The 17,433-nt window shown below is 39.6% G+C and overlaps 1 protein-coding gene across 1 annotated transcript in view; it reads left to right on the forward strand.

Annotated features, from left to right (window-relative positions):
- LOC133026812 (zeta-sarcoglycan) overlaps positions 1–17,433 on the forward strand; it is a 140,810-nt gene that overhangs the window by 63,990 nt on the left and 59,387 nt on the right. Inside the window, exon 3 of the mRNA XM_061093785.1 lies at positions 14,762–14,849. Coding sequence (XP_060949768.1) covers positions 14,762–14,849 — 88 coding nt within the window. The remainder of the gene's footprint in view (positions 1–14,761; positions 14,850–17,433) is intronic.

Consider the following 17,433-nt stretch of genomic DNA (forward strand, 5'->3'; position numbering starts at 1 on the left):
TAGGTGACAACGGATTAAAGCGTGGTAAGGTAGCGGGTGGCTTAGCCTCTGCCCCAGCCTGCATGTCCTCCCTATCATCACTACAAGGAGAAGCCGCATTCACACCAAGCACCTCCTTGCCCACCAGCATATCCACGACACACTCCTTAAGTCTCGCTTTGAGCAGGGTCCCCTGAACTGGAAACTCAAAATGAGCCGCTATGGCATATAAATCAGCCTTCCGGCATCTGTCAATTCGATCCATAGACGGATCAGCCAAAAAGACACCCAAATCAAAAGCCTCCATAACGAGCCCTACAAAAACAACTACTGCCTATCTTATACACACAAACCAGCTACACTATGTGCACACCTGCATCGAACACCTCTAAGCCAGCCCGACGTGGAGTCCTACAATGAGGATCCCGGATGAGCCCCCAAATATGTTACGGCTCCAGGATGTTAGCTTGCTACGTCTAGGGGGGGAGTAGGGGAACCATAACACATGTTACTGTTAGGCTGACTCGGAGAACAACAAAACAGGGCACAACAGCAAACTGGATCAGTAAGTGTGTTTTATTTAGCCAGCGATCCGCCAAGGGGAATAGGGAACTATAAGCGGAGCCAAAGCAAAGAAAACAAGATAAAGTGACAACTAACTAGTGCACACATACAACCTAGCTAATACATACAGAGGGTGGCCCCGCTCCTAACCTGATGTGATAACAGAGTATGGTCTACGTGATGGCAGTGTAAACCCAAGGGTGTCTTACCTATTCACCTAAACCCCGGTGGCATCTCACAAACAAAAGGCAACAGCTCCACACAGCCCACACACAGGCAGACAATGGCCTCTCTTCATGGAGACAAAACAGGTGCAAGTTATCAAGGCCTGACGACACTAATTGGCCAACAGACAGCTCCCAGATTGGACAGGGGGTTGGACGATGGTGGAGGAACAGCCAATGGTGTGAGACCTGCAGAGAATGAGAGGGGAGACACAGGAAAACAACCACACACGTAACAATGTTAAATTTAATTCTTGGTTATATATTTAATTGTAGAGAAAATAGCTCATGTTTTGGCAGATTGTAGATTCACAGCTGCTGAGGTAAAGCCCCATTTTTGCTTTGAAGCACTTTCTAAAGCTGCAAAAGGAGGGAGTACTAGGACATGCTTTCACCATTATGTTCTTCCTGGTAAAATCATGGTGGATTTAGTTTGCCTTGTCATAGAGCTCCCCGTTCTCTTGGGACCAGCACAATGATGTAGTAATAGATCTGCCACTGAGAGATCCCTGTACTCAAATGTCAGTGTGGCACAGCTAAGGTGCTAACTGAAGATCTTCTTCTCCCTTAAGTCATTGGAACATGGTACAACTGTCGAAAAGAAAAGCCAATTATTATGCCAAAACAACGGGGAGCTTCCATCCAGAAATCCAGTCTTCCAGCCTAGAGACCCCTGCCTAAGTTGAAAGCAGTCGCATTGCTCATTGATCCTTTCAAATGCTAGACCTAACTTAAAACCTGTATTCGCATGACTAAATATACCCCCGTAAAACTGTTGATCGAGAGATGGAGTGTCACTTAATGAGCAAATGGATATTCAATACAACTTCCCCCTTGGTTGGTTTAGATATTAACTGGTAGGCTCCAGTACAAATGTGCTAGCCATTTCCTGCCAGCTTTATAAAACCCTAGAGCACAAACCCAGCTCTACACCACATAATTATGGGTAGGGGATGAACATACACAAGAGGCAAAGTGATTATTATCATTCAGGAAGAGAAGAGGGCTGCTGAGAGCAGGTGCTGCCGTTTGTCATTAACAACATACAATGCCAAGACATGAAGAAAGACAAAGTAAACACTGCAGAAGTCTGCAGGAGGATGATCATGAACCTAAACCAATGTGCCGTTCTGAGAGAAAAAAAGGGGGGATGATAAATTGGAAAAGGAAAGACAAGACTGTGAATCTGTAGACAGCACACAGTTCAGCTAATCTCAGTGGGAAAACAATAAATTTATTATTGGCAATAAATTAGTTGGAATTGTTGGTAGCTGAAAGGTTAAATTTCAAAAATTACTTAAGGGGTCCCCAAGTTTAAACCTTAAATTATGACACCTTTATTACATATGCCAGATGATTGCTTTGGTACTATTGAGTTACCTGATAGCATACTGTACAAAATGGCTGGATTGTAAAAGGACCCTGAATAAATAACACCAGCCCTGCGTGGGTCTCTAAGAGGGAGCACGGATGCGTAGAGGTAATGGAGTAGAAAGTGAGGAACACAGCAGAGGGAATCAAGATTAAGGACTAAGCGCTGGATGGAGATCAAAGTGAGATAAAACAAGAATTGTAAGTAAGCAGGGGGTCTTTGGTTTCCTGGACAACTGAGAGTTGAAAATTAATTGAAGATAAGACAGTTGAAAGAGAGTTCAAGGAAAAGTAAAAGAAAAATGACAGGAGAGGAAGATCAAAGATTATTCTGTTCTTTATTCTTGTGTCCTGTCCTATCCTTGTCTCAACCGTGGTAACTGTTTAATTTGTGTAGAAATACTGTATTATATCTAAAAAAACCTCCTTATTATTTCTCAACATCCATGTCGTATGGTTCCTAACCTGTACTTCCCTGTTGACTCCTGTTCAGTCATTAGTATAATGGGTCTTTGCCTTCAGCACCTACCGATGAGGAAGTCTTAGATTTTAATCCTACGTTCACATCTCAGGAGGTCTTTCAACACTGGCCACAAGGGGCAGCTCAGCAGAAAGGACCAGCTATGCACACTCCTTACAGAAGCATACAGGATATTTGTTTGAGTTAGTAGTTTTATTCAGCTATTTCGTGTTTTTTTTGTAAATATATTTGTCTTCATAAACTCTTGTGCAATATAAATTCTTCATATGCAGAAAATCATAACATTGAAAAGCTTTATTTAGCTCCATGGGTTTGAACTATTTTCTGCCTTTTTTATCTTCATCATGTTGTATCTCTCTGACCAATTCCCAATTGTTGCTGTCATACTCTCCTCTCATCTTAATTAACCATTTCCATGTCCCATTACATGCAATTTTTCACCATCAAGACAATCCACTTCATCTCTGTCATGTCCAGCCCTTGTAAACCATTCCCAGTAATTATGGAGGCAGCTACTCAACTGGGGATTTCATCACATGGCTGAGAGCTCTGCAGAGAGGCCAAATTCTGAAAATCCCTATCACAGCAATAACAAAGCACAAGACATACTGAACTGCGAGAAAATTAGCCAAAAAACCCCAGAGGAGCTTTGATTAAAGCCTTGAACCAAATGCAGACACAAAGGTTGTCCCACTAAAGAATGTTAGAGACATGGTTGAGGAACAAAAGATGAGTGTGTGGGTGTATGCATGTTCATGCAAAAATGGATAGGATTTGATTGATTTTGTATGGCTAAAGAAGTTTAGTTTACTTACTTTTTTTGCCATAAAAGTGCTAATTGTCACACTGCACAAATCCTTAAGAATTCACTAAATAATTATCAGTCTTTCCAGTCCCTCACACAGAAAATATGCACATGTGTTATCCTGTAGAATTCAATTTATGGAAGATATGATTTCCCATCGGTCTCAAGTCCCCGGTGAATGTGTGATATATTTAAAACATTCGCACATTTGATGCCTTCGAACACTGCACTTTGGGTCAATAGGAGAGAGAGAGAGATGTGTTTAGGTGCTCAGCATGTCGTACAAAAATTCTCCGTTTGCTTTATTTGCCCTTATTTTTTTCTTTATTTTTTATTCTTGCTTTGACTGCAGCTTTTCTGTCATGTTCTAATGAACGCGGAATCTCAGGAAGCCCTTGATGGAGTTACTTCTATTGGGTAACGTTCACTTGGACTCAGGATAAACTGATTATAATTTGATGGTTGAAGATCAACAATAAATAGTATGTTAATGAATAAGGAACATTTACACGATTTACACAAATCTAATTGCATGAAATGATGAAGTAATGATATGTTATATTCCAGAGGTTAAAGGCCAATTTTGATTTGACATCATTATGTCCTGAAGGACGTCATCTGCATCTCTTCAAAGTCTCCATTACATATATAAGTCTGGAATATCTGCAACTTCGCTGGTTAGCTGTAAGACAAAACATTTTGTTTGTCATGTTTGCACAAGTAATGATAACTAAGATATAGATTCCCAGCCAGATTAGGACCTGCAGCATTTATGCTCTAGCTATATAGCAGTCATTAAATGTTATTTATTTATGCTAGGCACGTTAGCTACTTGGTCTGCCTTGCTTTGAGGGATTGGGTTGCTCTGACTTTGTAGGGGTGACAAAGTTAAAGAGAAGAGTCTGTGTAGACATTTAAGAAAAAGAGAGTCAAACACATACATACACAAGCACTCATATACCCATGGGTTCAGCACAAATGAACAGGGGTCTGTTATGATGCCATAGGGAATTGGATTGAAACAGAAACATCAAAGAAACTACAGGAAGAAAGAAGAGTACCAGAGCTAAAAAAAAAATCATATACAGAATCAGATATTGAATAAATTGGAATCCATGAATCTCCAGTATCAGTCTCAAAGCCAGGGCGATGCAGCACCAGTCATGTTTGAGTTATGAGTGAACGAGAAACAAAGAAAAACACATTACGAAAGAAGTTGCCTTAAGTTAAGTTCAATGAAAAGTATTCAGGAGATGGAAAGTTAGCGTGTGTGTCTGTGTGTGTCTGTGTGCGCCTTACCCACTACAGTTCTTGGAAACTGACTGATCAATAATCTATAAGCCGCAAGACATGTCTGCATGGGTAAGCATAAATACACACACACACAAACAACTATATACGCATTTAGACAAAAAAGGTGAAGGTTAAATCTTGTCACATTTGTAATCCACACACACTGCGTATACACATATTGTCTTAGACAATCGGCACACACACACACACACACACACACACACTATCTCTCCTATAGATGCACAAACTTCTCCAGAGTTAACTTATTCCTCTTTCACTTCAAGTATTTGCACCACTGGGGAATATTTCATGGCAAATGCGGCACTGCAACTTTATCTGCTCTGCTCTCCTCTCCGCCTCCATCCTTCCCACTTATCTCGTCTCTTCTCCTCTATTTAACCATGCCACAGGATACAGAACTTGAGGCAAAATATGCTTCATTAGCGACAAGTATGACCATGATGTAACCACGGACATATGTCCAAGCTGATTACGTTTCGCTGTGTGTATGTTTGTCCTTGAATGTGATTTTTGTTTCTAACTGTCCAAGTTTATTGATATATATATTTTGTGATATTGCTGTATAATGACCTTGGTTGTGAGTACCTGTCTTCTGCAAACCGGTGTATGTGTAGTATCGTGTGTATGCCTGCATGAATCATGATGGTTTAGTTCTGATGGATTTCATATATTCAGCATCATTCAGCATCTCACTGGTTCATTGCTATAACAACACGATCGATTTCACTTGGCCTCTGTGTGAGTTTAAAACAGATATAGCAGATGCATCTACATGACATTCATGGCGTGACTTTATACTGTGCATACTGACTCACATTTGATGCCACTTTTTATTGCTGGATTTGTTCTTGTATGCATTTAAGCTTGATAATCGAGTTTTTTCTGTTAGTATATATGAGCCTTATATAGTATGTGCTCCAGGTTTGAACGTACTTGTCAGCATGATGCTTACTGTGTGACGTTTGCATGTTAGCCCTCGTGAATGCGTGGGTTTCTTCAGAGTGCAGATTTGCCCATTAAAAAACTGTCAACTGAATGTGAGTGGGCTTGTATGGATATGCATTATTATCTGCTCGGCTCTGCTTATATAATTTGTATCTCCTTTTTTTTATTGTCACAAAATTTAAGATATTTATCTTTTTGTCTTTCATTATTCCCATTGTTGTGTTTAATTGAAAGTTGTTTTCAATAGCATAAAACAAAATAAATTTTTTTAGGATAAAGTTAAGGACTGGTTTATTGGCTTGATATTAACCAAGGATCTAAACACATACTATAGCTTATTTTTTTTGTGTATTCTCAAAGCACAACACTAAACAATACACATGAATCCCTGCTTCATTGCCATAACAACACGATTGATTTCTCTTGGCCTACAACAGATACTGCAGCCATATCTACATGATATTTATGGAATTACTTTATACAGTGGAATGGGTTTCTTCTTTGTGTGCATAGATGGCAATGCACACAAAAATACATTGTATCCTTCAGTGAAATATATGCATATAGAAGCAGGTTTGGATGATAAGCCATTTAACAAGCATTGGACCGAAAAAATGAAAGCTTCTGACTGTGTATTTATGTTTGTGTAGAAGGTGGTTGAATTGCATGGATTCATTGCCTCAAAAAATGCTGATGTTTGAATGTGCTCGTCAACACATTTTGTGTGAAGTTTGCATGTTTGCCCTCATGTCCCTGTGGTTTTGTCTCAGTGCAGAGCTGCCCAATAAAAAAGAAAAGTCCACAGTGTGTTGGGCTTTAACCCTCTAATGGACTCGCCTTTTGTCAAAGGTATAATCCTGCGCTTTTATGAAATGGATGGATGTTTATAAAGAATTGCACAATATATTTAGCTCTGGAAGAATATTTAAGATAGTATTATTTACAATATTGTGTTTATTATTTTCATTCACCCATGTGGTTGTGTTTGATAAGTGGTTTTCACAAGAATAAGAACGATTTTAGGACCAACATTTTGGTTTGATATCAACCACAAACAAATACGAGAGCTGTCACTTGGTCTGTATGCTGATAACACACAAAAATTCACACATACATTAATCAGTGAGTCAGAGATGGCAGTATAGGAGCAATGATGACTCAAAGAAGGTTGCCTGCACATAGTTTTGGTTTTTCACGTTCATTTGTTTATTTTTATCATGTTGTATTTTTTCATTTTCTTTTATCTTACCCTGACAAGTTTTGTTCAGCCACAGGAACAACTCTCACAAAAATATTAAAATAATGCCACAACAGGACATATACTATCTGCAGAGTTTGGGTTTAATTCCATTCTTTGAGAATGTATTGCACTGCTGTAATCTGAACTGTTATGTAAAACTCCTTCAGATGTATTATATCTCTAAGGCCTCGGGTTGGAAGGTAAAAATTATAGTAGGGATATATTTTCTGGAGTTGTGTGTCTTTTTGTTGACTGGTCCCTTAAGCACCATACATTATTGTGGAGAGGCAACATAAAAGGCCGACGTAGCAGCTCCTGAGCCTAGATCTATTTGTTGGGGCTATCTCTAAAACAAATGCTCCAGTTTACCCTCCTCTGTTTTGCATCTCTACCTTGCTGTCCCTCTTTACTCCCCCTGTTTCAAGATTTATCGCTCTGCCTGCCTGAAGCTGGGAGGTCCCAGGTTCCTCCAGTACTTCTCCCTCTTTTCCTGTAAACCTCTTTTTACTACAGGCCCAACACACAACCCACTTTTTCTCTCTCACCCTTTCCCCTGTGAGAGTAATCAATTTCATAATACAGAGAGAGTAATAAGACTTGGTGGTAAAATGGAGCCTTACAGTCCATCCAGTAAACTTTTCAGGAATAACAACGAAAGCAGCAATTTTTTTATTATTGATTCCAATCAATCTTGACATGGCGCAGTTCTTTAAATTATTTTTTGTTGTAAATACTTTTATATTAATAAAATTACACTTTGGGGATAGTGGCTTCCAGCAAGATTTTACGGCGCAAAAAAGGTACTCTTCAGATGAATCATAAAGATATTGCCTGGAAGGTGCTATAAGACAGCCCATCATTTTTCATCTGGCAGAAGAGCTGGATTAATGGTTTCAATTGTTGTAGCTTTGAGTCTGGAGACTTGCAAATAGCTCAAACCTACTCTCTGTCTGACAATAACTCGCAAAGTCCCTGAACCAACTATTGTTGACATTTCTTCTTCGTGTTCTATAGTTTTTTCTTTCTGGAACTATTTGCCACACTGCCCCCCCGGCAATTTATTGTGGTATTTCCTGTGTGTTTTATACATAACCATAAGATTTTTGAAGACATCCACAAATATGGACAAAATTAAGGCAGAGTATGGACATAAGGCTCCATCTATAGAGATATACACATCTATTGTTATGAATGAAAGAGCCTTTAGTCGAAAATTTATCTGCATTTATTTAAAAATAGTCATGTGTCCTTTTTCTCATGCATTGATGTTCTCTTACACGTTTCTGTGGCCTCAGTCCTCAGCAGTTTTTGGAGTTCATCTTAATTAATAAACCTGACCTTGCTTTTCTCCACTGGAAAGTTGCCACTGAGGTGGTTCATTACACTTCCAACTTGACAGTATTTCTGTGGCGCTACACTCTCTTTTTGTTTAGGTCTGCCTAAGACTTTACATCCATCAATTCACTATGCCACTTATACTTTAAAGGTTTTTGGGGGACAGGACTGCTGGAGCCAATCCCAGCTCACATTGGGCCATTTGCCAGCATGTTGCATAAACAGCCATTCACACTTACAGGCATTCTAGTCTCCATTTCACCTAAGATCCCTGTTTTTGGATGTGAAAGTGGAGAAAACCTAAACAAACACAGGGAGAACATGCAAACTCCACACAGAGAGGCCCTTGCAATCAGATTCAAATCAGAACCTTCTTGCTTGCGACACTGCACTGTGCCACCATACCTAAAATTATGTCATATATTACCAGGCATCACAACAATTTTGCCAGATACAAGGTAACATTTAAGTCTCGTTTATCAAGGACAAATGAAAAATGACACTTCAGAGACACATAAATAGGCAAAAGGATGAGAAGCTCTCAAGCGGAAAAAAGTATTTTAATGTGCATGAAATTTGGCACAGCAGTCTCCTGTGCTAACATTGCAGTCCTGTAGGACCCCTGAGGTACAAGTGCAACCTCAGCTCATACTTTTTTAACCTGCAATATGGACTCCAAGGCTTCAACAACTCAGAGGAAGTCTTACACTTGTAACAGTTAAAATAAGGAAATATTTAGACATTTTGATTGTTTAATATTAATTGTTTTGTTTTAAGCTCTGAAAATGTGGTTTTCTTTGCATTATTTAAATGTTCAGATCCACAGAAATCAATTCCGGATGATTTGGGAAAGAAACTATGAATAGACTTGATATTCAACGACCCAGTCAAGCAGGACCGTGAGCAGTGTTTAATGTTTCTAACAAGCCACACACAGTGATCTGACATGACTCGTCTGGCTCAGTCTCATCTCAGCTGTCACTTTCAGATTTAAATGGATTACACTGATCTCAAAACTGTTGACACAAGTCTCGCACAGGACATTGATGACATCCTAAATAGATGATAAGGCCCCCGAATGCACATGAGGACACTTGAACGTATTAAATCGAAACATCCTGAGAGGAAAGCTTGGGACCAACACTGATTTATATCCTCTTGTTATATGGCCGTGGGGACCAAAAACAACAAATTATCATTGCACAACAACAAACACACTAATTTAATAGTCCATACTAAGCAGCTGACTTAAAGTCGAAAGTGGAGCAGAGGGATACAGCAGACTTTATCTCACTGTTTGATTGGTATTCTGTTTAAGCTTTGACTATTTATACTACTATCCACGTGTCCATACCATTTAAATTATACAACTTCTGAGTAAAGACAGTTTAATTTATATGGTGCCAAATCATACCAGTTATATCAAGGCACTTTTAGAGCAGGTCAAGACCGTAATACTTATAAGTACCTGCCTGTCTCAGCTCCCCCACACTTTAACTCTCTCCCCACTCTGTCTTGATGTCTCCCCGTTGTTTACAGCAACTCCTTTGTACCAGTTAACAAGATCCCAATATTAATTTGAGATTCATTCAAATAATCTTTTGATCATCTTTAAGGAGTGCCTCGTTTAAATGTCCGTCTCTCTGCCAAATCACAGTATCGACAGTTTATACAACTATGTGATTCCTTTATCTAAGTATAGCATTACGTAAGGTATAAATTAAAGATTAGTTGTTCCTCTTTGTGTTTGCAGGGGATGAAAAACAGTTAAGGAGTGGGTGGAGACCAAAATACAGAGCAAACTCTGTGGGAGCTGGGAGCTAACAAAGGCCAGAAAAAAGCAAACTTAGTTTTATAACTGCTGCAGATGTGAACACAAGCAGGTTTACCATATCAACTTAACTCCAAGTGGAGTAAAAATAATTTATCAATCACAAATCACTTTAATTATGCTGACAACAGCAGCAAAAACGAACATGTGTTTGGGTGCCTTAGAGAACGTGTTGGGACTTTTGGTTTATTATATCTTATTTAAAAATCTACTTTTTGCTGCCTGCAGCTATACACCCATAATTATAAATACTGACATATTATGCTGATTTCAGTCTGACCTGCAAAAATCTAAGTCGACCCTAGAGTCAGACTGAGAGGTGGGCGGACAAGTGGACTGGCAAAGAGATGGTGTCTTTTTGGAAAGTCAGAGAGATGGGAAGAGAACATGTCCGATGAGGGAAAGGATAGCTGAAAGCTTTTTATTAGATTGACAACTAAAAGTATTTCTTGCTAAGCTCACGTCCATAACCTTTTAGATGAAGAGATGGACAGCTGGCCAGTGAAATGGGCAATTACAGTGAAACAGTCAGGAGAGATAAAAGCTGTTATTAGGCTGATGGCAAAGAATGAATCAACCAAATGTATCTTGCATGAGGGTTGAGTACACGGCTATTGAGACGTTTACTGTATGGAGTGAGTGAGTCAGGCCCTAAGAGACAGAGAGGAGACCTGAAAGCTTTTATTAGAGTGATGACTAAACACAAATAAACAATCACGTCGCTTATGAACCTTGAGCCCCGACCTGTTTCCACAGACAGTCAGACAGACGCCAAGTTAGTGAGACAGACAGTGAGACGGCTGAGCTGTCATTATCTGTGCTGGTGGCTGGAGGCTCTGGTGATGATCCACCAGCACACAGATGATAATTATTACCTGAGTAATTACAATGACTACCTCGGGCTGGAGGTTTTGTGCCTGTATTTCTAATCAAAGCTAAATTAAAACTATTAACTGAATGAATGGCGCTGTGGTGTATGTTGTGTCAGCTCAGAGGAGAGAGCATGATGTCTCCACCTCTGGAGTATTTATTCGTGTCTCTGTGCACATTTCACATGATGAGGAGAGATTTATGAGCGTGACCATAAACACAAAAGCCGGAGGGTCAATGCAGAGAGCGGGCGAGGGAGATTAACTGGGAAGTGAATTTAATGTAAAGGAAATATCACAAATGATTAATGGCGCATCTTAGGAAACAGGTCAAGGTTTTTTATTACGGACACCCACACAACCTGTCATGACCCATTTTCTAACCCTGTAACATCTGAGTAAGTCGGCCATATTGTTAGTGGTAGCCCTTTTTTTCTGACCTCAAAAAATTATGGATGTGCTCCATTATTTACACACTAAAACACATGTATGCACTGACCAAAGTTACTACAAAAAGCAATCAGGCTAAGAAACAGAACAAAGTGAAATGTGGTGTATCCAGCTCTGCCAAACAGACACTTATGGTGGGGTTGTATCTTTTCCTTTTTAATCAGATGTAATATGAATCCAAAATATGCAATTGATTTAGGTGTAACTTGGGAAAGAAAAGACTAATTAGACGGATCAAATATTCTGTAGTCCAAAATGTATCTTCAGAGTTTGATTGTGACGCTGGAGATGCCAGATCTAATCAAACAGGTGCTGGCCCCAATAGAAGGTGCCAGATCTTTTTCTGGCAGGATTCGGTTCAAATTAAGGTTTGATGAATATCCTCCAGGAAAGATTTTCCCAAACTGTGCTCTGTTTCATCACATTTCACCACCTGCTCAATGCAACCCGGATTTTTACACTGCTTTTTCAGTATGGCAATTTAGATCAACCATTTCACTTTGCACATCGTACAAACTATTTAGGCTTTTCATCTAATCTAATCTGATCTAGTTTAATCTCAGAATACAATGTTTTGATTATATTGTTAATATAGTATTGAATGCAGTTGATTCTTGTTATTCCATCAAGCATAAATTGTCACTTTTTAATTTCTGGTTTTAAATGTAGGATTGTATATTCTGCCTGTGGCTGCCCAGCAATATTTATTTCTGAAGATCTGAATAATGGACTTCTGTGCATTAAACACAGGCTAACTAATGTAGAAATATGTGACATGTTGCATATGCTAAGGGCTGTAGCGTCCGTTAATATTATTTATTAAGCACGCTCATGCAGAATCATTGTATGTGATGATGGTCTGACATGGACTTATCTGTAATTATTGTGAGGCTCATGTAAATTGGCCACAGCAAGGAACACTGGCAGTGGTTGTTAGAGTGCAGCTGTGGTCTCATTGTCTGGATCAGTAGTATATGTAATTTTTTACGAAATAGCAATATACAAGGCAACATAACTTTACTTGCTTCAAGCAGAGTTTTGAGTTTGAACATTAAACATTTTTTACAGATGAATGATGTATGCATCACCTAATGAATTAAGATCCAAGCAATGCATCGATTATCATTCTGCAGAGAGAAAAACCTGTTTCGCCATAACTCCGAGAGCACATCAAGACCCACATCAAACCAACGGTGAAATGAGAGAACATCAAACCACCCTTCAAACATCGTGCAGATATCCCTGAAGATCAGAGCTTTAGAGAATTAAAGACTTTCATGGAGAGAAACGAACCTTCAATGTCAAAGAAAACTGACTGAATCAGGTCCTTACACAGTATATGGAGGGAACCTATTGTCAGATGTATTTCAACGCCTTGCTCATCATGTTTGTGCAGCATTTATAGTCAAACAAACAGGGAATTTGACTGAATTCCATGGAAAAATCTTTGTTTTCCTATATCCGAGTGGAGCCTGCTCACTGTGGAGACTTTGGTGTGTGTGCAGATTTGTGTGCCAACGCAAGCATTACCAAACACAGGTTCTGTTCATTCTGTGGTGATGACGTCCCATTTTTGAAAACATGATGTTATTTTAGTGAAAACAGGGTAATCTATGGCATGAAGTGTGATTAATGATAGCCACAGGTAGGATCAACAATTTTCTCATTAAGTCATTATCGTTACCTGCACATATGTTTCACACAAGCACCACTAGTCAGATTGTTTATCTTCAATCAACTGCTTTACAAATAGACATTAGCAGCTGTTTAATATGCAGCAATTATTTACTGCCTTTTTTCCATGTATTTGCATATGAGGGCTTAATCAAATAAGACTTCCCATCTACGGCCGCTCCTCTAAATGTCAGAGTCTTGCACTAAGTGAATGGGATCAGACCTGTTCATGCACACCGTCCACTGAGGTGGAATGATTCAAAGCACATTACATCTGTCATGCTTTACAAAGCGCCCATCGCTTTAAACAGAGTGGAAAGATAATACAGTGAAGCCTATCACACGGCCCGTTGAAAATAATTAATCCAGCATACAAGCGTTAGGAAACAGATGAGGGAGGTAACACACAATAAACTGTGTGCGGCGTGTACGTGTTGTTAGGCAAATTTGTTACCTGACTCTGTTTGAGTGGGCAGTGTGTCTCTGGGCACGTGGGAATGGGTGTGTATGAAATTGCACCTGAATATGATTTGTGTGCGCCTTTTTGTTTGTGTGTTTTCTACGTACATTTTCCCCTTACGCTTGTGCAGTGATCTGTGTTTGTGATCAGACTGTCCAGGGAGACCCTGGACTACTAAATAGAGCACAGACAGGTGTGACATATTAGAAATTTGGTCTCGACTCCCATAAGCAGGCCACAGAACAATGAATAACCACCCATAACAAATGGCGAGAGAGAGAGAGAGAGAGAGAGAGAGAGAGAGAGAATGTTTTTTCCCATTTCAACAGAACAGTGACTTTCCAATTTTAACACAGTTCTCATTTTGAGATTCAGCCCGGAATGCAGCAAGATATTAATTTGGGAAAATCAACAGAGAAATTGGGTCACATGTATGCTATTCATTTCACGGCGCCAAAACAAATACGCAATTTGAGAGAAGGAGAGGGAAGTGAAGGGGAGGAAAATGAATGAGAACATGATGTAAGTGCAGCAATGTAATGAAAGAGGGAAAATGACCAGGAGGAAAAGTGTAAGAATGTGAAAAAGGAGGTTTTACCGGCTGATGCACACTGAGCAGAAGATGAAGGTGAGAGGAAGACAGGGAGAGGAAGAAAGAAAGTGACACGTTAGATTGAGTTTGGAACTTAATGAAAATGGAGGACAGGGGGGGTTGTGTTCATTGCAACGCACATCCACTGAATGTAAACTAATGTGGCCGGCGTTCATCTCAATCAGACGTCAAACATGAGAGCAGATGTCAGGGTCATGTTGCATTTGGCTCATTTAGGCTGAAAATAATTGGCTCTTTTGCAGACGTATGGATGCAGACAGAAAAAAAATGAAAACAAGGGAACACTCACAGACAGGATGCTGCTTTTGAATAGATCATGCAAATTAGATGCAGAGTATATCAGACTAGCGGAAGAGAGGGAGTCAAGTGTGAAGGTTGATGCAGGCTAAGGCAGTATTGGTTATACAGGTTAATGCAACACTGATTGGTGCTCAGATGGGTGAGGGCAGGAGTTCCAGGGGAGAGATAAAAGTCAAACAACACATGTGTGAATATGGAAACCAGTGGTGTAGAAGTATACGCAGATATTTTAAATGAGTGTATGAGAATATTCGACACAATTGGCTGTTGTATTAATCATCTTTCTCCTCCCTCCTCTCTCTTTAGGACAGTCCGTTGGTCCTTCAGTCAGACAGAAATGTGACCGTCAACGCTAGAAACGATCAGGGACAACTGACTGGTCAGCTAATCGTGGGTAAGACACACACACACACACACACACACACACACACACACACACACACACACACACACACACACACACACACACACACACACACACACACACACACACACACACACACACACACACACACGTACCACATTGGTGGTAAACAGCTTCTGCTGGAGCAACCCCCAAACCAGATCATTTGTATAAGACAGTCAGCTTTATATTGCTTTGCTTGTGCTTGAATGCACGGATTCATTTTACCTGCGTCTGTTTACCAAACTATATGCTATCTGTTTCCATTAGTGTGTCTCAGTGAGGCTGACAGCCGTGCCGTTGGCTAAACTAACCCATTTCTCCAAGCTGTTATTGGATTAGTGGTGGCTCAGTGACAATACTGAGAGGGGCACATGACTTAGAGGATATGACTTGTTCTGTTCAAAACCCACAGAAAGGTTAAGGTAAAGTCTTATTCATAAGTAATGCTTGGTGTGCAGTATATTTTTGTGAATGAATCAGATCTGTTGAACTCTCTTCCTCTTACTGTCTTCATCCAAACAATGTGATTGTGAAAAATAACTAAAGTCATTGAGAAGGTAATGGTTGGCCTTCGGTAACAGTGTAGAGGTGAAAATCCGTCGTGATTGTTGAGATGATTATCACATGATTTAAAAACTGTAGAGTCCCTGAAGAACGTACTTCAATCAAAGTCTAATTATAATGGCATCTCAGTTTTATCAGTGTTAAGGAAGAAAGTTTCAGCTTTTTTTTTCTTATATCAGATAGGAGAACTTAAAGTTTTCAAAGCTTTAGGGCTGCTAGCAGGAGGGAGAGTGTAAGGACTGTCAGCTTTGTCAAGAGTCAGACACAGTGGTAAACAGATGGGTAAATGGAACATAAACACATAACAATAATTGAAATGCACACATTAAACAGCGTTCAATGCAATACTCTTGTGGTATTCTTAGTACACAGTTTTACTCATGTTAAAACCCCCAGAAATAGTAGATACTTAATCTTTAATCATTGACCCTTTGCATGTCAGAGGAATGGGGGAATTATACCTGTTGTGTTAAGAACTTTGTGTGATAATTAGGACCGGAAAAGTCAAGTTTACTATTTAACAATGAACACCAATTCATCAACAAGTTCAGTAAACTCAGTTTGTTGATATGAAGAGAAACTGGATAATGCAGGTTATCAGAAAAAAACGGTAAAAATGTGCATATAAATGCTCTAGTGAGGAACAGAACAAGACCTAAAATGGAACCATGAAGTACAACAGACCCCAATGGAGAATTCTGCATTGTTTACGACTTAATATTAATATTCATACAATTGCACATAGGGTTCTTGAATGACTGCAGCAATGACAGCACTGAACCTTGGACAACAGCGTGGTAAAGGAGACCTGTGATCAACTGCAGCCTCATTGAGACAGAGATGTATGAGTAGAGGCAAAAGGCCTCAGTCAAGAGCAACCAAACTATAATATGTCACTCAGAATGTAGCCTCTTTGAATTACATACAAGTGAACCAGTATAATATGGCAAAATGGAAAGAGTGATCAGCTCTAACTCAGTGGGTGAAGTGAAAGTGGAGACGTTATTATGTTCGCTGGTGTAATTTTCCTCAGACAATTTCTGAAAACTCAGGCAGAAGGTAAAAATAAGGGACCTGACAGAACTACATCCACAATGTACGCAATGTTTCACAAAGCTTTAAAACACAAACACCATGCTCAGTTATAGGGCAATTAAGGATTTGGACTTAAATGACATTATTAGAAAATAAGAGGCTTAGTGTCGTTATAACCGACAAACTGAGGATGTACTGTTTGTACTTGGAGTGGATTAGTGGAGTAGGTGCCTTTCAGTGACCCGATTTGAAGAGAGAAGGTGGTTTTGATAGAGGTGACAAAGCAGGTTGGATGAAACATGGTTGTGAACTTTAATATTTTTTATATTTTGTATTCTTGCCATTGCATAATTTAGGTCGCCAAAGGTCTCCACTATAAAAAGCCTGCGATCATTTGTGAAGAGATGGAACACTAAGTGAAAACCCAAAGCTCTCTTATGTCACAATGAGGTCATAGTGTTAGCCATCCGGAAATTTAATCAAGTAAACTAATTCTCCTCAAATTAAAGGTCACTGTGGCCTTTACAAATGCTTTTCTACATAAGTCAACATTGTTTTTCCTTATTAAGACAAAAAACACTTAACAGACTCTTCACTATACGTGTCTGGACGGACATGGATGTAAACTACTGACCAGCTGGCGTAGGCATACTACCATGATGGAGCAAATCTAGTTATTACATATGGAAAACATGCTTGAATTGATCCTCATGGGCTTTTGTCATAAAACTTGCAAAAGAGTTTTCTAGAAATGACAGTATTATACTGTGGACTTGACTTCATACAGTCAATGTTGATGTCAGAATTCAGGAAGTTGCACATTTAGAAGATCATTGCTGAGTAGCGTTTACAGATGACAGGTGAGGTGAATGGTGTTTTCAGGCAGGAGGCTCATCTCCGCTGCTGGTTTGACGTGAATGCAGCATATAGACGTTCATCTCCTGGAGGCTGGCCAGGCAATTCCAGTGTCTTT

Source organism: Limanda limanda, chromosome 2 (genome assembly GCF_963576545.1).
Source record: "Limanda limanda chromosome 2, fLimLim1.1, whole genome shotgun sequence".
Taxonomy (NCBI): Eukaryota; Metazoa; Chordata; class Actinopteri; order Pleuronectiformes; family Pleuronectidae; genus Limanda; species Limanda limanda.